Source organism: Schistocerca piceifrons, chromosome 1, assembly GCF_021461385.2.
Source record: "Schistocerca piceifrons isolate TAMUIC-IGC-003096 chromosome 1, iqSchPice1.1, whole genome shotgun sequence".
Classification (NCBI taxonomy): domain Eukaryota; kingdom Metazoa; phylum Arthropoda; class Insecta; order Orthoptera; family Acrididae; genus Schistocerca; species Schistocerca piceifrons.
The window spans coordinates 980,643,078-980,664,915 of record NC_060138.1 but is presented as its reverse complement, the minus strand read 5'-3'; the positions used below and the strand labels follow the sequence as shown (position 1 = coordinate 980,664,915).

The following is a 21,838-nucleotide window of genomic DNA, read 5'->3' as shown; positions in this document are numbered from 1 at the left end:
AATGATACAGTCGAGCACCTTCCCTAATATGGGATTGTCTTCATCTCTAAGGACCACGTGGTCGACGAGACGTTAAACAGCAATCTGCCTTTTTCTCTGACGTCTACTTTATATTGAACAATACAGGAAACAGATGCCAACTAAAGTTCAGTGCGTAATTTGTTGGATACGGAAGGCATTGCTCGATACTCACGAGAGGTAAGAAAATTAAAATTAGTTAAAGAGTAAAGAGGATGTACACATGTGATTTAGGAATTTCAGTTCAGATTACCATACGAAAAGGCACGCATCCTGGACATCTCGAAATTTGCAGCCTCTAAGATTTACAATTCGCAGACAGTGTTCGGTAGCAGGTGGTCTGTGCGTGTCAAATGGCTCTGAGCACTACAGAATTTAACTTCTGAGGTCATCAGTCCTCTAGAACTTAGAACTACTTAAACCTAACTGATCTAAGGACATCACACACATCCATGCCCGAGGCAGGATTCGAACCTGGGACCGTTGCGGGCGCGCGGTTCCAGACTGTAGCGCCTAGAACCGCTCGGCCGCCCCGGCCGGCTGTGCGTGTCACATCAGATACAAGACTGGCCTAGTTGCGGTCATCCTTGCTGCAGACGCTTTATGCAATGTGTCCCTAAGTACAAAGTCCTTTCACTTCAGTTGTTTATTTACATACATAAGCAGTCACCCGAATTTTGCTTTGTGTGGACTGTTTCATACTTCAGATTATAATATTTTACTGTCCGTGTCATATCCCAATATTTTTCTTGACTGTATCGTGTTTTGTGTGTCGTAATATATTGTATATTATCAAACGTTTGCGAGTAAAATATCGTTCTAACCGCCAGTTGTAAATCACATTTCAGTTGCACATTGAGCAGCAATGGTGTGCTTCCGGGCACGCAGCCGAACTGTACATTCCATTTTATGCCTAGACTCCAATCTAAATTTTAACTATTGTTGGTTTAATGCTGCCGTTTACAGCTGGGTTCGACTATCTGCGCCCACTACGCACTTCGAAGCTCATTCGTTTCTCAGAGAGCGCACTGTTATTCCGTGAAATTCATATTCTCTCGGGGTTTGCCACGTCTGGTGGATGGGTATGCTAGCGAGATCTCCATACAGTGAGTACTGGACTTCGGGCCTTCTTTAAAATTAAACTTCCACCATGATTTACTAGGTTTTCGATGCCCTTATAGATTTCGATAAATTACTGAATTATAATGACGCAGAAACTTCACCTGTGCAGCACGATGCTGCCCTTGTCGTATTTAATTTCACGATTATATTCGAGGCAATTTTTGCTGACAGCACAGTTTCTTGGTTTACTCAGTTGGGCATATCGCTAATGTTCCTCGAACCACTCCTCGGCTTGTCTAGTAGTATTACCTCGAACGTATTCGTGAAATTAAAAATAAGAGACCAGTATGGTGAATTATATGTCAACCTCCCTGACAGAATAGTTAAGGAGTCTACCGGACTAATGATTTGAATTGAACTGGTGTCCGGCCCTAGGTGTCTTCAAGCAGGAAGGTGAGAAGGGATCAGGGAGGGCGACCAAGCGGGGGCCTCTCCTGGAATCTGGATAACGGCTTTTTGTTCATTACAGAATTCTCACACTTTTCTAGCAGTGATTATAAGCCGAATTTGCACATACTGTGACTTCAGCATTTATTGTGTGTTGTATTTTTGGTTATTATGCTGTTCACAGATTCGGCGCTGTTTTGTAGCCAAAATGTGAAACATTACGGAACAGTGTCGGATTAGTGTCCTCAATATTTTCTCTGTCACTCCCTCATGCAGCCCTTAACGAACTGCAGATCACCTGGAGCGCCAATTCCGACACCAATTCTCATAACAACATAAACATGACGGCAGTATGCGTGCACATCACTCGTCTCTAAGTTCGCATGAAGACGTCTCCCTCCTCTGATGTAAAACGGAATCACAACGGTAGCTTATCGCTTCCTGTGGACGAAGAAGACCCGTGATGGATTGCTGAATGTACAGGTTGGGACAAACAAAAGTGGCCCGGAGAACAGAGTTCCAGGGTAAAAAGGATCATAGGCGTCGGGTTGATTTCGTAGGACTCTGAAGCATTTTCTGGTGGAGTGCAGCCACATATTTCTGGTGTGTGCGCACGTTTCGGAATGTCCTTTGACTTGTTTAAAGCAGATATTATCTGACGCCATTTTCTGACTAAACGTTGCGTGGCACTATTTGCTGGCACTTTGACACCATTAAACTTCTCAGCTAACAACTGACCACACCGTTTCCACGATTTTGTTATCACGTGACTTTCCACAACGAACACACGCTGCACTGTTCAACCAACACTGAAACAACCCGAACTACGCTCTGAACCGGTGTGGATCACGTGGCGAGCGTGCCCGTAGTGTAGGTGTCACAGGGTGTTGTTGCATGCATACATTCAGGTCCAGTCGTGTTCACTCGTCCGGGCCACTTTTTTTTTCCCCCTATCCTGTGCATTCAGTTTCGCACGCCAAACCAACGTAGTGCTCCCTGAACAACACGATCCAGGTCTACTGTAGGCATGGGTATCTATATTTATTCTTCGGACCTAAATACATCAGCTGAAAAAAGATAATACCCTTTTCAGCGACAAAATAGAGGAAAAATATGTGAAATTTCGAGGCGGAAACATATGTCCCCTCTAGCGGCTAGGAACATCTCAAACTCTAAGGGTTGCAACACTTCACCAAATGCAGTTACAGAGCTATGAATTCTGCTTTCCAATTGGCCTGACTACATGATAATGGCACAAAGTGAAGAGATGAGGACTGCCTTGGTTCAATCCTAGGCTGTTAAAACAAGTTCCTAGAGGCCAGATTCAGTTCGGTTTTGGGAGGCTTCCTACATTCATTGAAAGCTGGCCTTTGATCACGCTTTTTCCAATCAACCCAAAAAACGTAAGCTTTGAAAGTACATATTATTCAACTTTACTTACGACAGTCAAAATTAAAAACAAAAGAAAAACAAGAAAGGAATGCAATAAGTCCATTAACGTGATCAGAAGTGAAGTTTCGTGAGCAAATAAAGTGTTGTAGATGTCATCAGAGTTGAGTGTTTTCCAAAAAATTGTTCAGATGGCTCTAAGCACTGTGGGACTTAACATCTCAGGTCATCAGTCCCCTAGACTTAGAACTACTTAAACCCAACTAACCTAAGGACATCACACATATCCATGCCCGAGGCGGGATTCAAACCTGCGACCGTAGCAGCAGCGCGGTTCCGGACTGAACCGCCTAGAACCGCTCGACCACAGCGACCGGCAGTGATTTTCAAAGTTTTCTCTTCGTGGAACTTTGAACTGGTACTTCGTTGGTTATTTTAGTTGACATCCGACTGAATTTTTATATTTTATATTTTTAATTTTAGCGACAGCCTAATATTATCGGAATATAACAGTTTTTTTACAAATAGTTTCTACCTACATTTCATAACTCTTTAGTTATCCTAGGTATAAATTCATATAAATGAATAACAAAGGTCGTACTATATCGTGTCCATACTCATATTAATAGTATCAAAACTTGTGTGGACTATTGAAATGTGGATAACGTTTACATATGAAAGTAATCTACCTTAAAATTACCGTACGGATATTTATAATCAAGTGAGTATAATTAGTTTTGTATACTTTCTGTCAAAATTAGTTCTTCAAGGGCGACAAGTTTTTAATTCATCGCATCAGTTGTACCAAAAAGGGCAAGAATTTGACCTCCTCTTTGGAAATATTTCTTCAGAGCTACAAAACGCTGAGAGAATATCCTTATCAAACAACAAACAGTGAAACCTCCGAAAAACATATGAGCATCAAAGAGCATAGCGAGCAGTCGAACTCGGCTGCAAGTCTGTTTGGAGTCCAGACAGCGAGTAAGCTGTCACAGCTCGCAGCATCTGAAGTTACGATTATGTCGGCCATCGACTGTAGTGCATGAAATGGAATCAACAGCTCGGCTGTAGCCAGAAAGCAGGCTGTTAATCAGTCACGCCGAGAAAATCTGAAATATCACACGGAAGAGCAGTTTCCAGATGCTAGAATAGGTTTAGGTGTCATTGCCGCAGTGGTCCACGGAGTAAGTAATTATTTTTCTGTGTTGTTTGGTCGCAGACGAGTGGGTACTCACGTATGCCGGTGGTCTGGGCGTGGCAGAGCAGCTCCCAGACGCTGGAGTAGGTGCGGTTGTCCTTGCCGCATACGCGCCGCCACACGGCGAACGCGAGCGCGCAGTGCTCCGGCTCCGGGTTAGCCGCGCATGCGCCGCGCCTCACGCTCAGGCCTCGCACTGCACACAGCAACACACCAACGGAAGCGTCAGTCAGCACTGTCGCGGTCACTTCACCGCCACACTGAAATACACTGTCCGACGTCAAGCACACACAAGGGGAGGAGAAAACGAAATGGAGCTTCATTGATTGAGATGGAACGTGAAGTTACAGGGCGTAAGTTGTGTAATTTGTGGTAAGTTCCTATGGGACCAAACTGCTGAGGTCATCGGTCCGTGGACTTAAACGCTACTTAATCCAACTTAAACTAACTTACGCTAAGGACAACACACACTCCCATGTCCGAGGGAGGTCTCGAACCTCCGACGGGGGGAACCGCGAGAACCGTGGCGAGGCGCACAAGACCGCGCGGCAAGGTAGTAATGGGACGGTTGTGTTTGACGGTCAACAACGCAGGTAAGGCACGTGTGGCGCTGGACTGTGAGAGTTCAGTACGGACTAGGCATCAGTGCAGGTTGTTTACGAGAACAGTACACTTCGTATTTGCATTCAGAGGCCGAGGTCGATGTGCCATAAAAGACCTAGAAGAGTTCCAAAGTGGGCAGATTGTCTTACTGAATGTTTCAAGAGCAACTGTTTCAGCAGTCATGACAGCCTACACAAAACATGGAAAGACATCATCCTGTACAAAGGGTGTCAGTGCGAGGGACTAGTGAATTAAGTCATCAGTCATCATCAGAATGGGAAGAAATTACATGTGGTGTCCAACAAGAGCCGGCCGCGGTGGTCTAGCGGTTGTAGGCGCTCATTCCGGAACCGCGCGACTGCTACGGTCGCAGGTTCGAATCCTGCCTCGGGTATGGATGTGTGTGATGTCCGTAGGTTAGTTAGGTTTAAGTGGTTCTAAGTTCTAGGGGACTGATGACCACAGATGTTAAGTCCCATAGTGCTCAGAGCCATTTGAACCATTTTTGTCCAACAAGAATCCATTTTAGGGCCATTGCTTTTTCTTGCGTACATTAATGATCTCTCATCAGTTACACTGTCAGAAGCAGAGTTCGTTTTGTTTGCAGATGACACAAGTATTGCAATAAATAGTATGTCGAGTGTAGTTCTAGAAAGATCTGCTAACGATATTTTCATGGATATTAATACATGGTTTAAAGCCAACTCACTGACATTAAACTTCGGAAAGACTCACTATATGCAATTCAGAACCTGTAAGAGGTTTCCACCCAGCATATGCATAAAGTATGAAGAAGAGCAGATAGAAGAGGTTGACAGTCATAAATTCCTGGGATTACAACTTGATCATAAATTCAGTTGGGAGGAGCACACCACAGAACTGCAGAAACGCCTTAACAAATCTGTATTTGCAATTCGAGTGTTAGCAGACATAGGCGACATAAAAATGAAAAAGCTTGCATACTTTGCCCACTTTCATTCCATAATGTCATATGGTATAATATTTTGAGGTAACTCTTCACGTCAAACAAAAGTTTTCAGAGTCCAAAAGCGTGTAATACGTATTATTTGTGGAGTAAATTCACGGACGTCCTGTAGAAACCTCTTCAAAGAACTGGGTATACTAACTACTGCCTCTTAGTATATTTACTCCTTAATGAAATTTATCCTAAATAATATATCCTTTTTTCCAACAAACAGCTCAGTTCATACATACAATACCAGGAACAAAAATGATCTGGACAAGGACTTAAAAGCACTTACTTTAGTTCAAAAAGGGGTCCACTACTCAGGAACACTCATCTTCAATAATTTGCCAGCAAACATAGAAAATTTAGTTACAAATAAAGATCAGTTTAAAAGGAGCCTGAAAGACTTACTACTGGCCAAATCCTTCTACTCCATTGACCAATTTTTTAATAGAAACAAATGAGGTACTGTATAAACTCATACTATTAGCATTGTTATTTCAGCTTTAAAAATGATGTAGTGTATATACTCATACTAATAGTATTGTTATTTCAGCTAAAAAAAAAAAAGTGACATGTTCCACATCCACGAGGATCTCCTCAGCACGGATCTATGGAACGAAAAACTAATCTAAACTAATCTAAAATCTAATCTGTAAATGCAATAATGGGCGCAAATGAGAACTAAATGACATCGTGCGCCACCACGAATTGTGCCAAAACAACACAAAGCTACGGCGGCTAAAGTGACTGCAGAGCTCCATAGCCATCTTCGACACCCGTATCTATAACACTGTCCACCGAGAACTCCATAAAGCGAATATTCATGGACGAGCTGCTACACCGAAACCATTAGTGACGACAACCAACACAAAGAAGTGTAAAACATCCTCTCAGGAGCATAAATTCTAGACGGCTGATCAGTGGAAACACGTCATATGGTCCGACGAGTCAACGTTTTCGCTATTTCCAACATCGGGTGGGGTTTACGTCTGGAGAACGCCAAAGGAAGCCTACAATCCTGACTGCTTGATTCCAACGGTTAAGCATGGAGGTGGAAGTGTGATGGCGTGGGCAGCCATATCACGGTGTTCTGCTTGTCCCATCATTACTCTCAAAGGCCGTGTCACAGACAACGATTATGCAAAGATTTTAGGTGATCCGGTGCACCCCGCGATTTAAATATTGTTCTCCAACAATGATGCCATATTTCAGGACGATGATGCACCCGTTCACACAGCCAGAACAGTACAATAGTGGTGTGAGGACCATGCAACTGAACTGCAGCGTATTCCCTGGCCAGCACAGCCCCCGGACTTGAACATTATCGAACCCTTGTGGGCAGAATTGGAGCCCAGACTCCGGAGCAGATTTCCGCCTCCCTCGTCACTGCAGGAGTTAGAAGAGGTTTTGATCGAAGAGTGGCATAACAATCCACTGGAGACTATGCAATCGTTATATGTCAGTATTCAAAGAAGTATCACAGCTGTATTACGGGCAAATGGGGGTCCAACTCCTTCGTAATAAAGCATTACCATGTAAGTACAGATGTTCACATTATTTTGGCTATCCCCTGTAGTTCACTGATTGCAAAATAGTGTCAGATTTACAAAGAACTCGGCTGTATAAAAGGACTTATTATTAAGACGTTGCAACCCCTCTAACCTGGACGTACACCCGGATTCGGTTGGAAATGGTACCATTAAGCCGTTCTATCCCTCCCTGAGTCAAGATAACCCACAGCTGTTGCAACTGGTCTTCATATCCTAGATCAGAGGTTCTCAGACTTTTTGGCACAGTGTAGCACTTGACATTTTAAGCAATTTACGCGGTCCACGCTACCTTGTTCACTTTTAACAAACCCTGAGGTGTGCACGCGTAAGCGGGAGGGTTAGTGCACTTTGAGCGACGACTCCCGCAGGGGTGAATAACGGTACGTGGGGAATACCTTTCTCCGTCTTGCTTAGTATTGACAACACACATTTAGTTTGTGTGTTGCGCCGAACGTGACAGACACACACTTTTGCACAGATACGCTCGTGTTCACATGTGGTACTTGTTCAAGAGCGAAATAAGTGCACTATTGCAGTTGAAATAATATTTCTTCAATATTAGAAGAGATTTCAATCCTCTCTTACACATTATTGTTGGATAACAGAACTTTTCGTATTTCTTCGATTCCGTTTCCCCAAAAATTACTTGCACCGTGCCTCTAGCCACGGGCAGTAAGGGGGACTCATCAGTTGTGTGAGATTTTCCTTCTTTTGCAATTCTAAAACTAGCAAAGAATGAGACTTCATCAAATTAGTATGTGTTAATAAAATTTGCCATGCACATGGATTCTTTCTTTATAAAACGCAGATTTCCTGTGAATAACATTAATAGGTTTACCAGCTAACTCAAGGTGCTTATAACGTTGATTGCGTTTTCATAAAGAAGGCTTCACCTTTGATCTGAAAGCATTTCCAAATAAACAACGCATTGGAGAATTGAATTATCACCGGTTTCTTTACCGGCCTTTGCTGTAAATGCAAATTGTAAGTAACTTTCATTACAATTATTAGACTATGTGAAATAAAATTGTCATAACTTCTGAAGTTTGCGTTAGGACGTTCGAACTGCACTATTGGCAGCGGGACATGATGGTAATTAGTATCGTTTGGTTTAGCGAGGAAGCCCACTTTCATTTGGATGTGTTATGCAGTAAGTAAAATTGGCGCATTTGGGGGACTGAGAATCCATATTTCGCGATCGAGAAGTCTGTTCACCCTCAACACGTGACAGTGTGGTGTGCAATGTCCAGTCCCGGAATAATCAGTGGGATATACCTTGATGGCACGTTACGTGAAGGTCTTGGAAGATTATTTCATCCCCGTTATCCAAATTGACCCTGATTTCGACAAAATGTCGTTCATGCAAGACGAAGCTCCACCACATCGAAGCAGGAGAGTGTTTGATGTCCTGGTGGAGTACTTTGGGGACCGCATTCTGGTTCTAAGGTACCCAGGGGCTACTGCCATGGGCTTCGATTGGCCGCCATAATCACTGGATCTCAACGCATGCGACTCCTTTGTGTGGGGGCTATATTAAAGACAATGTGTACAGCAACAGCCCATATCCTTTACTGAGCGGAAACCAGCCATTCAGGAGGTCATCGGCGGCATAGATGTTCCGACACTTCAGCGGGTCATGCAGAATTTCGCTATTCGTTTGTGCCTATGATGGCAGGCATATCGAACACGTCATAACCGAAATCCGAATATCTATAGTTTACGTGTTGGATAAAGCGTGTGCACGCTATAGTTTGTAACTAATTTACATTTTCTTCATATAGTTCAACAATTGTCACCCTGTACTTGCGCTTATGAGTTGGTTTCAGTTTTTTTTAACTTAATCCTTCGAGGTAGAAGGAGATTCCTGGAGCAAAAATGTCATCATGGTTAAGTTAAAACACGATCGCATGTAAAACCTACAAACAAGTTAAACTTCACATCACAGTTCTAGTAGTCAAGAATCAGCTCGTTCAATACGCACAATCCGGTTCAAGACGCAGCCATCTAAGGTAACGCCCAACAAAGCGACAATAACAACAATAAACCGTTCAGTTTGTAAAGACTTCTGCAGCGACGCACATTGAAACACCTTGTAACTTAGCAGCACTTGCAAAGCGATATGCAAACGTTCGAATAAAAACATAAGATCTGATCATAATATCGCAAACGTCAAAAGACTATGAATTATTTCTCAACAAGGCAGCGACGACTGATGAAGGGAGCGGTGGGGAGGTCACAGTCCGCCATTCTGTGTCCTGCATACAGTCGTAAACAAACATCCTGAGGTAAATAAAATTTGTTTAGTATTATACAGATGCTACGTTTTTCAGTGAGTTTTCCGGCTATCATTTTGCTTCAAAGAGAAAGCAACTTGAGGGAATATATTACTTACAGCAGCACTCGTCTTGCTTACTTCCACATGTACCACTTGAAATATCCTTGCATTCGACGAGTTGTACGCGTACCACCGCCAGGGAACCCTTGTCCTAGATACTGGCGCTAGAACGGGGTTCATGTCCGAGCTGGTTTTATCGGAGATCTAGGGATCTTGCTGGCCACAGGAGTACTGCAACAAAACGCATTCACAGAGACACCTAGCATGTATGGAGAGCATTGTCCTGTTGAAAAACGGCACCACCAATACTGTAGGATGAAAGGCAACACATGAGGATCCAGGTTGTCCATGACGTACCATTGTGCTGTTAGAGTTCCCTCAGTCACTACTAGCCGTGACCTGAACTCATATCCGATGGCCACATCACCATGACACCAGGACTATCGCCGTTGTGCCTGTCCAAAACATTGGAACATTTAGACGCCTCTCCATTACACCCTCACACTCTCCAACGATGGTCAGAGGGAGCAGTGGAGAACCGAGACTCACCACTGAACATAATGCGACACCCTTTCTCAGTCTGGCTTCTTGCTGCCTGTTCCGACCAAAAGTTCAGGATGACACAGAATGTTGCAGTCGGATTGCAGGCACAGATTTGAAGGAGTTTCGAGTGATTGACAGTAGGAGAATTCCTTCTTCTCTTTTTACTCACTGACGTCTTAAGATATGTCCTATCATCGTGTCCTTCTTCTAGTCAATATTTTCCATATACTCCTTTCCTTGCCGATTGGGCGAGAACGTCCTTGTTCCACAACTCATCAGCCCACATAATTTTCAACATTCTTCTGCGACACCACATCTCAAATGCTTCGACTCTCTTCTGTTCCGATTTTCCCACAGTCCATGTCTCACTGCCAAGCAATGCTATGTTCCAAACGTACATTCTCAGAAACTTATTACTCAGATTAAGACCCATGGTTGATACTACGTGGTAAATTGCTCCTGGCCGGGAATGCCCTTTTTGATACTACTAGTCTGCTTTCTGTGTTCTTGCTCGGCTCATCATGGATTACTTTTCTGTCTTGATAACAGAATTCCTTAACTTCATCTAATCCGTGATCACCAATTATGTTTCTCACTGTTCTCGTTTCACCTACTTCTCATTACTTTCGTCGTTTCCAATTTACCCCCAATCGTTATTCTTTACTCATTAGGACTGTTCATTCCACACCACAGGCCCTGTAATTCTTCTTCACTTTGAATGAGGACAGCTTTATCATCATCGAATTTTAACACTGATATTCTTTCACCTTGAATTTTAATTCCTCTTTTGAAACTTTCTTTTATTTCCGTCATCACTTCTTCGACGTATAGATTGAACAGCAGGAACGAAAGACTACATCCGGGTCTTCGCACTTCGTTCTCGGTCTTCCACTCTTATTGTTCCTTCTTGATTCTTGAACGTATTGTCAATTACCCGTCTTGCACTACAGCTTACTCCTAAGTTTATCAAAATTCGAACGTCTTGCACCGCTTTATACTGTCGATCGCTTTTTCCAGGTCGACTGATCCTATGAACGTGTCTTGATTTTTCTTTATTCGTGCTTCCATTATCAGTCGCAACGTCAGAACTGCCTCTCTGTTGCCTTTATCTTTCCTAAAGCCATACTGATCGTCATCTAACAGATCCTCAATTTTCGTTTCTGTTATTCTGTACATTATGCATGTCAGCAACTTGGATGCATGAGCTGTTGAGCTGGTTGTGCGATCACTCTTACACTTTTCGGCTCTGGGAACTTTGTGGATGATGTTACTCCGGAAGTCATGTGGTATATCGCTAGTCTCATAAATTTTATTCCGTTGGAATGTTATCTAACCCTTCTGCCATATCTGAGTTGAAGTCTTCCAAAGCTCTTTTTAATTCTGATTCTCATAGCGGATCCCGTACTTCTTCCCTATCGACTCCTGTTTCTTCTTCTACCACATCATCAAGTCAGGGTCCCCCTCATAGCGACCCTCAATATAGTCTTTTCACCTACCCGCTATCTCCTCTGCATTTATCATTGGAATTCCTATTTCACTCTTAATGTTACTGCTCTTGCTTTTAATTTCACTTACGGTTGTTTTGATTCGGTTGTTCTGACTTTTCTATATGTTTGGTCAGTTCTTCCAACAATCATTTAATTTTCGATTTATCCACATTTAGGTGAATATGGATTGGGGCTAAGAAATGAAAGAGGAAGCCGCCTGGTAGAATTTTGCACAGAGCACAACATAAACATAGCTAACACTTGGTTTAAGAATCATGAAAGAAGGTTGTATACATGGAAGAATCCTGGAGATACTAAAAGGTATCAGATAGATTATATAATGGTAAGACAGAGATTTAGGAACCAGATTTTAAATTGTAAGACATTTCCAGGGGCAGATGTGGACTCTGACCACAATCTATTGGTTATGACATGTAGATTAAAACTGAAGAAACTGCAAAAAGTTGGGAATTTAAGGAGATGGGACCTGGATAAACTGACTAAACCAGAGGTTGTACAGAGTTTCAGGGAGAGCGTAAGGAAACAAATGGCAGGAATGGGGGAAAGAAATACAGTAGAAGAAGAATGGGTAGCTCTGAGGGATGAAGTAGTGAAGGCAGCAGAGTATCAAGTATGTAAAAAGAGGAGGGCTAGTAGAAATCCTTGGGTAACACAAGAAATATTGAATTTAATTGATGAAAGGAGAAAATATAAAAATGCAGTAAATGAAGCAGGCAAAAAGGAATACAAACGTCTCAAAAATGAGATCGACAGGAAGTGCAAAATGGCTAAGCAGGGATGGCTAGAGGACAAATTTAAGGATGTAGAGGCCTATCTCACTAGGGGTAAGATAGATACTGCCTACAGGAAAATTAAAGAGACCTTTGGAGATAAGAGAACGACTTGTATGAATATCAAGAGCTCAGATGGAAACCCAGTTCTAAGCAAAGAAGGGAAAGCAGAAAGGTGGAAGGAGTATATAGAGGGTCTATACAAGGGCGATGTACTTGAGGACAATATTATGGAAATGGAAGAGGATGTAGATGAAGATGAAATGGGAGATATAATACTGCGTGGAGAGTTTGACAGAGCACTGAAAGACCTGAGTCGAAACAAGGCCCCCGGAGTAGACAACATTCCATTAGAACTACTGACGGCCTTGGGAGAGCCAGTCCTGACAAAACTCTGTCATCTGGTGAGCAAGATGTATGAAACAGGCTAAATACCCTCAGACTTCAAGAAGAATATAATAATTCCAATCCCAAAGAAAGCAGGTGTTGACAGATGTGAAAATTACCGAACTATCAGTTTAATAAGTCACAGCTGCATAATACTAACACAAATTCTTTACAGACGAATGGAAAAACTAGTAGAAGCCAACCTCGGGGAAGATCAGTTTGGATTCCGTAGAAACACTGGAACACGTGAGGCAATACTGACCTTACGACTTATCTTAGAAGAAAGATTAAGGAAAGGCAAACCTACGTTTCTAGCATTTGTAGACTTAGAGAAAGCTTTTGACAATGTTGACTGGAATACTCTCTTTCAAATTCTAAAGGTGGCAGGGGTAAAATACAGGGAGCGAAAGACTATTTACAATTTGTACAGAAACCAGATGGCAGTTATAAGAGTCGAGGGGCATGAAAGTGAAGCAGGGGTTGTGAAGGGAGTGAGATAGGGTTGTAGCCTCTCCCCGATGTTATTCAATCTGTATATTGAGCAAGCAGTAAAGGAAACAAAAGAAAAATTCGGAGTAGGTATTAAAATTCATGGAGAAGAAATAAAAACTTTGAGGTTCGCCGATGACATTGTAATTCTGTCAGAGACAGCAAAGGACTTGGAAGAGCAGTTGAATGGAATGGACAGTGTCTTGAAAGGAGGATATAAGATGAACATCAACAAAAGCAAAACGAGGATAATGGAATGTAGTCAAATTAAATCGGGTGATGCTGAGGGAATTAGATTAGGAAATGAGACACTTAAAGTAGTAAAGGAGTTTTGCTATTTGGGGACCAAAATAACTGATCATGGTCGAAGTAGAGAGGATATAAAATGTAGAATGGCAATGGCAAGGAAAGCGTTTCTGAAGAAGAAAAATTTGTTAACATCGAGTATAGATTTAAGTGTCAGGAAGTCGTTTCTGAAAGTATTTGTATGGAGTGTAGCCATGTATGGAAGTGAAACATGGACGATAAATAGTTTGGACAAGAAGAGAATAGAAGCTTTCTAAATGTGGCGCTACAGAAGAATGCTGAAGATTAGATGGGTAGATCGCATATCTAATGAGGAAGTATTGAATAGGATTGGGGAGAAGAGTAGTTTGTGGCACAACTTGACCAGAAGAAGGGATCGGTTGGTAGGACATGTTCTGAGGCATCAAGGGATCACCAATTTAGTATTGGAGGGCAGCGTGGAGGGTAAAAATCGTAGAGGAAGACCAAGAGATGAATACACTAAGCAGATTCAGAAGGATGTAGGTTGCAGTAGGTACTGGGAGATGAAAAAGCTTGCACAGGATAGAGTAGCATGGAGAGCTGCATCAAACCAGTCTCAGGACTGAAGACTACAACAACACATTTTTCACGTAGCTATTGCGCCTTAGCTTTCCTGCATTTCCTATTTATTTCATTCCTAAGTGTCTTGTATCCCTGTATCCCTGAATTTTCCTAGACGATTGTGTACTTTTTTCTTTCGTCGATCATTTCAGGTATTTCCTCTGTTACCCGTGCTCTCTTCGTGGTTACTTTCCTTACACTTACTTTTTTTTTCAACTTCTGGAATAGCCCATTACATAGATGTCCATTTCTCTTCAACTGAAATGCTTACCGATCTATTCATTAGTACAGTATCTATAGCCTCAGACAACTTTTAGCGAATCTCTTCATTCTTTTTTAGTACTTCCGTATGCCACTTCTTTGCACATAGATTCTTCCAGACTAGTCTCTTGAGCTTCAGTCTACCTTCATCATTACGAAATTGTGGTCGGAACCTATATCTGCTCTTGGGTACGCCTTACTATCTAATATCTGATTTCAGAATCTCTGCCTGAACACGACGTAATCTAACAGAAATCTTCCTGTATCTCCTGGCCTTATCCTAGTATATCTCTTTCTCTTTTCTTAAACAGAGTATTCGCTATGGCCATCTGAAATTTATTTCATAACTCAGTCTTTCTCATCCCTCATTCCTTCTACCAAGACCACATTCTCCCGTAACCCTTTCTTCGACTCCTTCCCCTACAATCACATTCCAGTAACCCTTACGTACTGAATTACCCAAAAGCAGTGTGCACATATACTTTATAATCTCTTCATCTTCTGCTGTTCTGACATTATACGACCCGACTCGTACAACGTTATCCTTTTGTTGCTGATTCAGTGCCGGCCGGAGTGGCCGAGCGGTTCTAGGCGCTACAGTCTGGAACCGCGCGACCGCCTCGGGCATGGATGTGTGTGATATCCTTAGGTTAGTTAGGTTTAAATAGTTCTAAGTTCTAGGGTACTGATGACCTCAGCAGTTAAGTCCCATTGTGCTGAGAGCCATTTGAGATTATTCAGTCTTTTCCTCATGGTCACCTCCCCCTTCGCAGTCCTCTCTCGAAGATCCGATTGGGAGAATGTTCAGGAATCTTTTGCCGATGAAGACATCATCAAGACACCTTTTCGATGATGGACTGAGGATGACTTCTTATGACAAAGGTCTTCGGCCGCCATTGCTGATGATCTTTATTCAAAATTTAAGCAGCGGTGATGCTCGAAAACGGGACCGAGAATGTTTTGATTACTAATCAAAGACGCTACGCTTTTTGTTCTCTCTTATCAATGTATAGTTGCTACATTCAGCATGGAGAATTACAGCGCCTATTCCTTAGTAATACTGAAACGGATCCTAGCAGTTTCATCCGCACTGTGTACGGATGTTTATTATTTTTTTTCTTTTTTATACTGAGGAACCGTCTGATGCTCAAAGGCAGGGGTGGGGCAAAGTGGGCAAGGGTCAAAACACGAGGCCTGGGCACCATGAACAATTTTTTCTCGAAGGAACGAAGGATATATATGAGAAGCAGGAAACCGACGTCACGAGCAGGAGAGAGTGACACACCACACTCGGTGGGACTATCGACGAGAAGAACATTCCATGACCAGAGAATAACGGGTACTAACAGCGGCAGAGGCGTGGATCATCTCCTCACTGCAGTAACACCCCAGTTCCGAGGTGGGATAAGAAAGACACTATAAGGAAAATTAGGGTAAAATTGTCTGCAGTTGAGATTGCGGACAACTGCACAACGTCGTTCATTAACGAACTGCCAAAATTCAAGGACATTTTTCTCGCCGTCAGCAAACAAGTAGTGAACTACATGCCAAAAAAAAAAACACTTCACGAAGTTCGTCTTCGTTTGTGGGACGTATCCTGAGTCCGAAAAGAGTAGCAGGTGAGGAGGTATCTGATGAGGAGTCGTACGGGTAATTAAGGCAAGAATCTGTCGCACTAAGTCTTACACACCTATGCAAATCCGCACACCAGGCGATGCTCGTCCATGTCCAGAACATCACAGGTGGCACACAACAGAATGTCTGCAAGGTGAATCCCGTAAGGGCGTGGCCCACATACTTGTTTCCCATTTATCGTAAGATACAATGCAGACTGGGCACCAGTGGCAAGATGAGGAGCGGCCACCGATCGCCGGACTGCGCGCCTGGAGATGTGGGGATACTTCCTCTCAACCACATTTGGTGCTTTTTCTGATGAAAATAGCCGTAGGTCGCCTTCATGGGCATTAACTGCATTGGCAATATCGCAGTACGGGCATATCTCAAGTTGAGCAAAATAAAAAGAAAGGTGGCGGGACATTCGAAACCTGGGGCTGAGAGAGAGCGTGGTGCAAGAGCCTCCAGCAACAGGATGGTAAGGCACAAAGGGCAACGGTGCCACAGCACCATTTGAGAGTTGACAGGGCTATTGCTCTGTCAGGGACATGATACAGGTCTAAACCGCCCCTGCACCTTGAGAGGGTGAGAGTACAGACTTTTATCTAGAACAGCTAGCCGTGGCAAACATATGAACCCAGCGCCGCTAGCATGAGGCTGACCATGGATGGCGGAATGGGAACTTTCTTTGCAACATGGGGTTTATGTGACGCCAAATATTCATTTATATATTGTGTCCCTTACGGAAGATCGAGGGCTCGCAAATGATGATCTAAAGCCAGTTAGTGATTTGGACAGTAGGCGCCCGCAGTTGAGGGCGATCGGCGCCGCAGATAACTTGCGAAATCGAGTCCTAAGTATCGGATAGTTGTTGTTCTCAGGAAACCCCAATCCCCGCGCCTATAGCCATAGCTCTCTATTTGCAGAAGTTAAGACAGCTATCAGAAGCTTTGCCGTAGGTGGTAACCCTTGCCAGTGACTCTCTGACCTCAGAACCGCTACGAATAACGATGTCGAAATCGTTCACATCAGTACATCAGTGGCCACCGAGAGACATTCCAGACGGACAGCCTTGATGCACCAAACGAAGGATCAAGATGGGAGAGTGTACGGGACGTCGCTCCGCGAAGGAGACGCATTGTGACGTCGATGGTAGTATCAGAGTACCCCACATTGCACAACACGCCCACCAGGTAGTTGTGATCGACAAGATCGAACGCCCAGCTGAAGTTGCTCTTGACTTCAGGCACACGACGAGCGTAAGCAAGAGCGGTTATGTTTCAATAGAAATTGAGGACAATGCTGATGTTATTGGCACCTCCTTAAGAGGTTTTATCAAGTGGAACTACATTCTGGGCCGTTCGTTTGAGCCGTGCAGCCGGCAGCCGGTAAATATCTTTGTGTTTCGCATCATCAAGGGGCAATAATCGCATAACCGTGATGTGCCCCGAGGCTTGTGGATGCGAATGAGAAGATCATCAAGGAAACCGACTAGATCTGCACGATAGATGACGGAAGATCCGGACAAATTTCTACCCACACTGGCGCGACTAGGGGACGAAACAGCGGACAAAACTCTAGTGGGAGGCCGTCAGGGTCGGCGACTTGTTTATAGAACCCGTGTGGACAGCATCAGGGATTTCATTTCCATGATGTCGGCAAACGGGTCCATTGTTACATCCCCAGGAACCGAGCCAAAGGAGAGTCGAGAAACTGCCGTGGTGTTGGAAGGGTAGCGATGATGACATTGTGCAGAGTACGGCATGAAATACTGTGCTTGGAGAGCAGGCCCTTTATTGCAGTGGGTATCTAAGCGCCGCTCGTAAACATATTAGTCCAGTCCTCCGATGGTGGAGCCTTTCTGCTGTCACGTGGTACATAGACGCTGCTGCGCTAACCCGTCGTGTGTGCACGCCCTGAACATAGTTCATTCGAGGTGACGACGAGAGAGGGCAGCGAGCAGTGCCTTGGCACGAGTCACCATCGCCTCACACTCTGACAAATACGGGATCATGGTACATTCCTGGAGAATAGTATCTAAGCGCCACCCATTATCGGTCGTAAGCACATTAGTCAAATACTCTGATGGTGGCGTCGTTCTGCTATCCCGTGGTAAATAGACAGACGCTCCTGCGCTAAACCTGACCATAGCTCATTCGAAGTGACGTTGAGAGATCGCAGTGAGCATTGCTGTGATACGAGTCACCGTCGCCTGACGCTACCAAAAATACGAGATCATAGTATATTTCTGCAGAATGGTGAAGCAGAAATCCTAGGTTCGTTGCTGCCTTGCCACAACCTCCCTTCCATAACCCCTGCGGAGGGCAGGCTTTCCGCAGAGGACCCACCACGACAGGGCAGACTGATTTGCATCATGACGTTGACGACAAGCTGTCCACATAGTCTAGAAGAGCTTCCGGCAATTGGGTGAAGTAAAACGAATTTCCATAGTCCCTGGCCGCACCACACCCTTTCGAGGCGGAGACTGTCGGCGCAGATACAGGCGTCATGGCCAGAGAATGCAAAGGGCCAGACTTCCGCAGCCTGCATCCCACCGATAATATTGCAGGAGATATAAACACGATCGAGGTGACTGGAAGGATGGTTCATGAATTTCACGAACCCTGGAAGACCACTTGGACATGCACCCAAGAGTCCACAAGGTTGAGGTGCTGGACAATTGTCGCTGGCGCCTCGCATGCAGAGTGTCATGGCAGTTGGCCTTTGGGAGCCTGGTTGCAGCTGATGTCGCCTCCCATCATTAAGGAATCCTGCCGTGTCGTCGTAACTGCCGTCTGCGTCACGTCTGCTGTGCAGCGAGCTACGTTAATTTAAGTATTAACTGTATTTTTCTTACTTGTCACTTCTTCTTCCGTGTGTTTTTGCTTTTAGGAAGATTTAATTGTAGAGTGCTAGTAATAGTGTTCCATAGATTTCGTGTTTGTTTTGAATACAGTCAGAGAGAGTCCCTTTAGTCAGCTGTAGTGCCAGTAGTGCTAGTGTTTGTTTTGAATACAGTCCAGAGACAGGTAGTGCTATTTTCATTGTTTTCTACAAGAAGTGTCTAGTAACCACAGTTTAGTCAACTATCAGCCGCCTTTAGTGAATTAGCAGTCTAGTTAAAAGTCGATTAACTCTCTACAGTAAATTGATTTCTTAGGATGGATAGAATGTGTGACGCAGGAGGAGCTGGCCACTGTTCTCGAACAGCTGAACGTGTTTATGGCCGCGGTCAGCCGTCTTCAGGCTGCTGTCTCGGAGTGTAGCGGCAGTGGGGGGTCTGGTGCGTCGCATGGTACACCCCAGGTGTTACAGGCTTCACATACTGTGCCTGCTGTCGAGACATCTTCGCGCGTACCGGGCGTGGTTGGGCCACCTTCTCCCCAAGGGGAGTGGCGGGTTCAGCGGCGTTCGCGGTGCACGAGGCGGAGGGTCGATGTGGAGGCTGGCCTTGCCTGTGAGTGGACATGTGGCCACTCCTTCAGTAAGGTCCGAGCAGGCACACGGGTGAGGGGTTTATTAGTGATTGGGAGCTCCAACGTTAGGCGGGTGATGGAGGCCTTTAGGAAAATAGCGGAAAGGTCGGGGAAGAAGGCCAGTGTTCACTCTGTCTGCTTGCCGGGGGGTCTCATCCGAGATGTGGAGGAGGCCCTGCCGGCGGCGATAGAGAGCACTGGGTTCACCCGACTGCAAATTGTTGTTCATGTCGGCACCAATGACTCCTGCCGTCTGGGTTCAGAGGTCATCCTCAGTTCATACAGGCGGTTGGTGGAGTTGGTGAAGGCGGAAAGCCTCGCTCGCGGGGTGGAATCTGAGCTAACTATTTGCAGTATCGTTTCCAGAACCGATCGCGGTCCTCTGGTTTGGAGCCGAGTGGAAGGCTTAAACCAGAGGCTCAGACGATCTGCGGAGATCTGGAGTGCAGATTTCTCGACCTCCGCTATCGGGTGGAGAAATGTAGGGTCATCCTGAAAAGGTCAGGCGTGCACTACACGCAGGAAGTGGCTACAAGGGTAGCTGAGTACGTGTGGAGTGCACATGTGGGTTTTTGAGGTTAGAGAATTCCCTCCCTAGGCCCGACAAGACGCCTCCTGAGACGCGACAAGGTAGGAGTAGGCAAAATGCAACAGGGAGTAACAATATTGATGTGCTAATAGTAAACTGCAGGAGCGTCTATAGAAAGGTCCCAGAAGTGCTCTCATTAATAAACGGTCACAATGCCCACATAGTACTATGGACAGAAAGTTGGCTGAAACCAGATACAAACAGTAATGGAATTCTAAACTCAGATTGGAATGTATACCGTAGAGACAGGCTGGACAGTGAAGGGGGAGCCGTGTTTATAGCGATAAGAAGTGCAATAGTATCGAAGAAAGTTGACGGAGATCAGAAATGTGAAATAATTTGGGTTAAGGTCACGGTTAAAGCAGGCTCAGACATGGTAATTGGATGTCTCTATAGGCCCCCCGGCTCAGCAGCTGTTGTGGCTGAGCACCTGAAGGATAATTTGGAAAATATTTCGAGTAGATTTCCGCACCATGTTATACTTCTGGGCGGAGATTTTAATTTGCCGGAAATAGAGTGAGAGACTCAAACGTCCATTACGGGTGTCAGGGACAAAGAATCCAGTGAAATTTTTTAAGTGCATTATCTGAAAACTACCTTGAGCAGTTAAACAGAGAACCGACCTTCTGGCGACAAACAGACGCGAACTATTTGAAACAGTTAACGCACAACAGGAAATCAGCGATCATAAAGCGGTTATTGCATCGATGATTTCAGCCGTAAATAGAAATATTAAGTAAGGTAGGAAGATTTTTCTGTTTAGCAAAAGTGACAAAAAGCAGATTTCAGAGTACCTGCCGGCTCAACACAAAAGTTTCGTCTCAAGTACAGATAGTGTTGAGGATCAGTGGACAAAGTTCAAAACCATCGTACAATATGTGTTAGATGAGTACGTGCCAAGCAAGATCGTAAGAGATGGAAAAGAGCCACCGTGGTACAACAACCGAGTTAGAAAACTCCTGCGGAAGCAAAGGGAACTTCACAGCAAACATAAACATAGCCAAAGCCTTGCAGACAAACAAAAATTACGCGAAGCGAAATGTAGTGTGAGGAGGGCTATGCGAGAGGCGTTCAATGAATTCGAAAGTAAATTTCTATGTACTGACTTGGCAGAAAATCCTAAGAAATTTTGGTCTTATGTCAAAGCTGTACGTGGATCAAAACAAAATGTCCAGACACTCTGTGACCAAAATGGTACTGAAACAGAGGATGACAGACTAAAGACCGAAATACTAAATGTCTTTTTCCAAAGCTGTTTCATAGAGGAAGACTGCACTGTAGTTCCTTCTCTAGATTGTCGCACAGATGACAAAATGGTAGATATCGAAATAGACGACAGATGGATAGAGAAACAATTAAAATCGCTCAAAAGAGGAATGGCCGCTGGACCTGATGGGATACCAGTTCAATTTTACACAGAGTACGCGAAGGAACTTGCCCCACTTCTTGCAGCGGTGTACCGTAGGTCTCTAGAAGAGCGAAGAGTTCCAAAGGATTGGAAAAGGGCACAGGTCATCCCCGTTTTCAAGAAGGGACGTCGAACAGATGTGCAGAACTATAGACCTATATTTCTAATGTCGATCAGTTGTAGAATTTTGGAACACGTATTATGTTCGAGTATAATGACTTTTCTGGAGACTAGAAATCTACACTGTAGGAATCAGCATGGGTTTCGAAAAAGACGATCGTGTGAAAGCCAGCTCGCGCTATTCGTCCACGAGACTCAGAACGCCATAGACAC

At 44.3% G+C, this 21,838-nt stretch overlaps 1 protein-coding gene across 1 annotated transcript in view; it reads right to left on the bottom strand.

Moving 5' to 3' along the window:
- LOC124776944 (serine protease inhibitor dipetalogastin-like) overlaps positions 1–21,838 on the bottom strand; it is a 382,087-nt gene that overhangs the window by 151,257 nt on the left and 208,992 nt on the right. Inside the window, exon 3 of the mRNA XM_047252169.1 lies at positions 4,152–4,310. Coding sequence (XP_047108125.1) covers positions 4,152–4,310 — 159 coding nt within the window. The remainder of the gene's footprint in view (positions 1–4,151; positions 4,311–21,838) is intronic.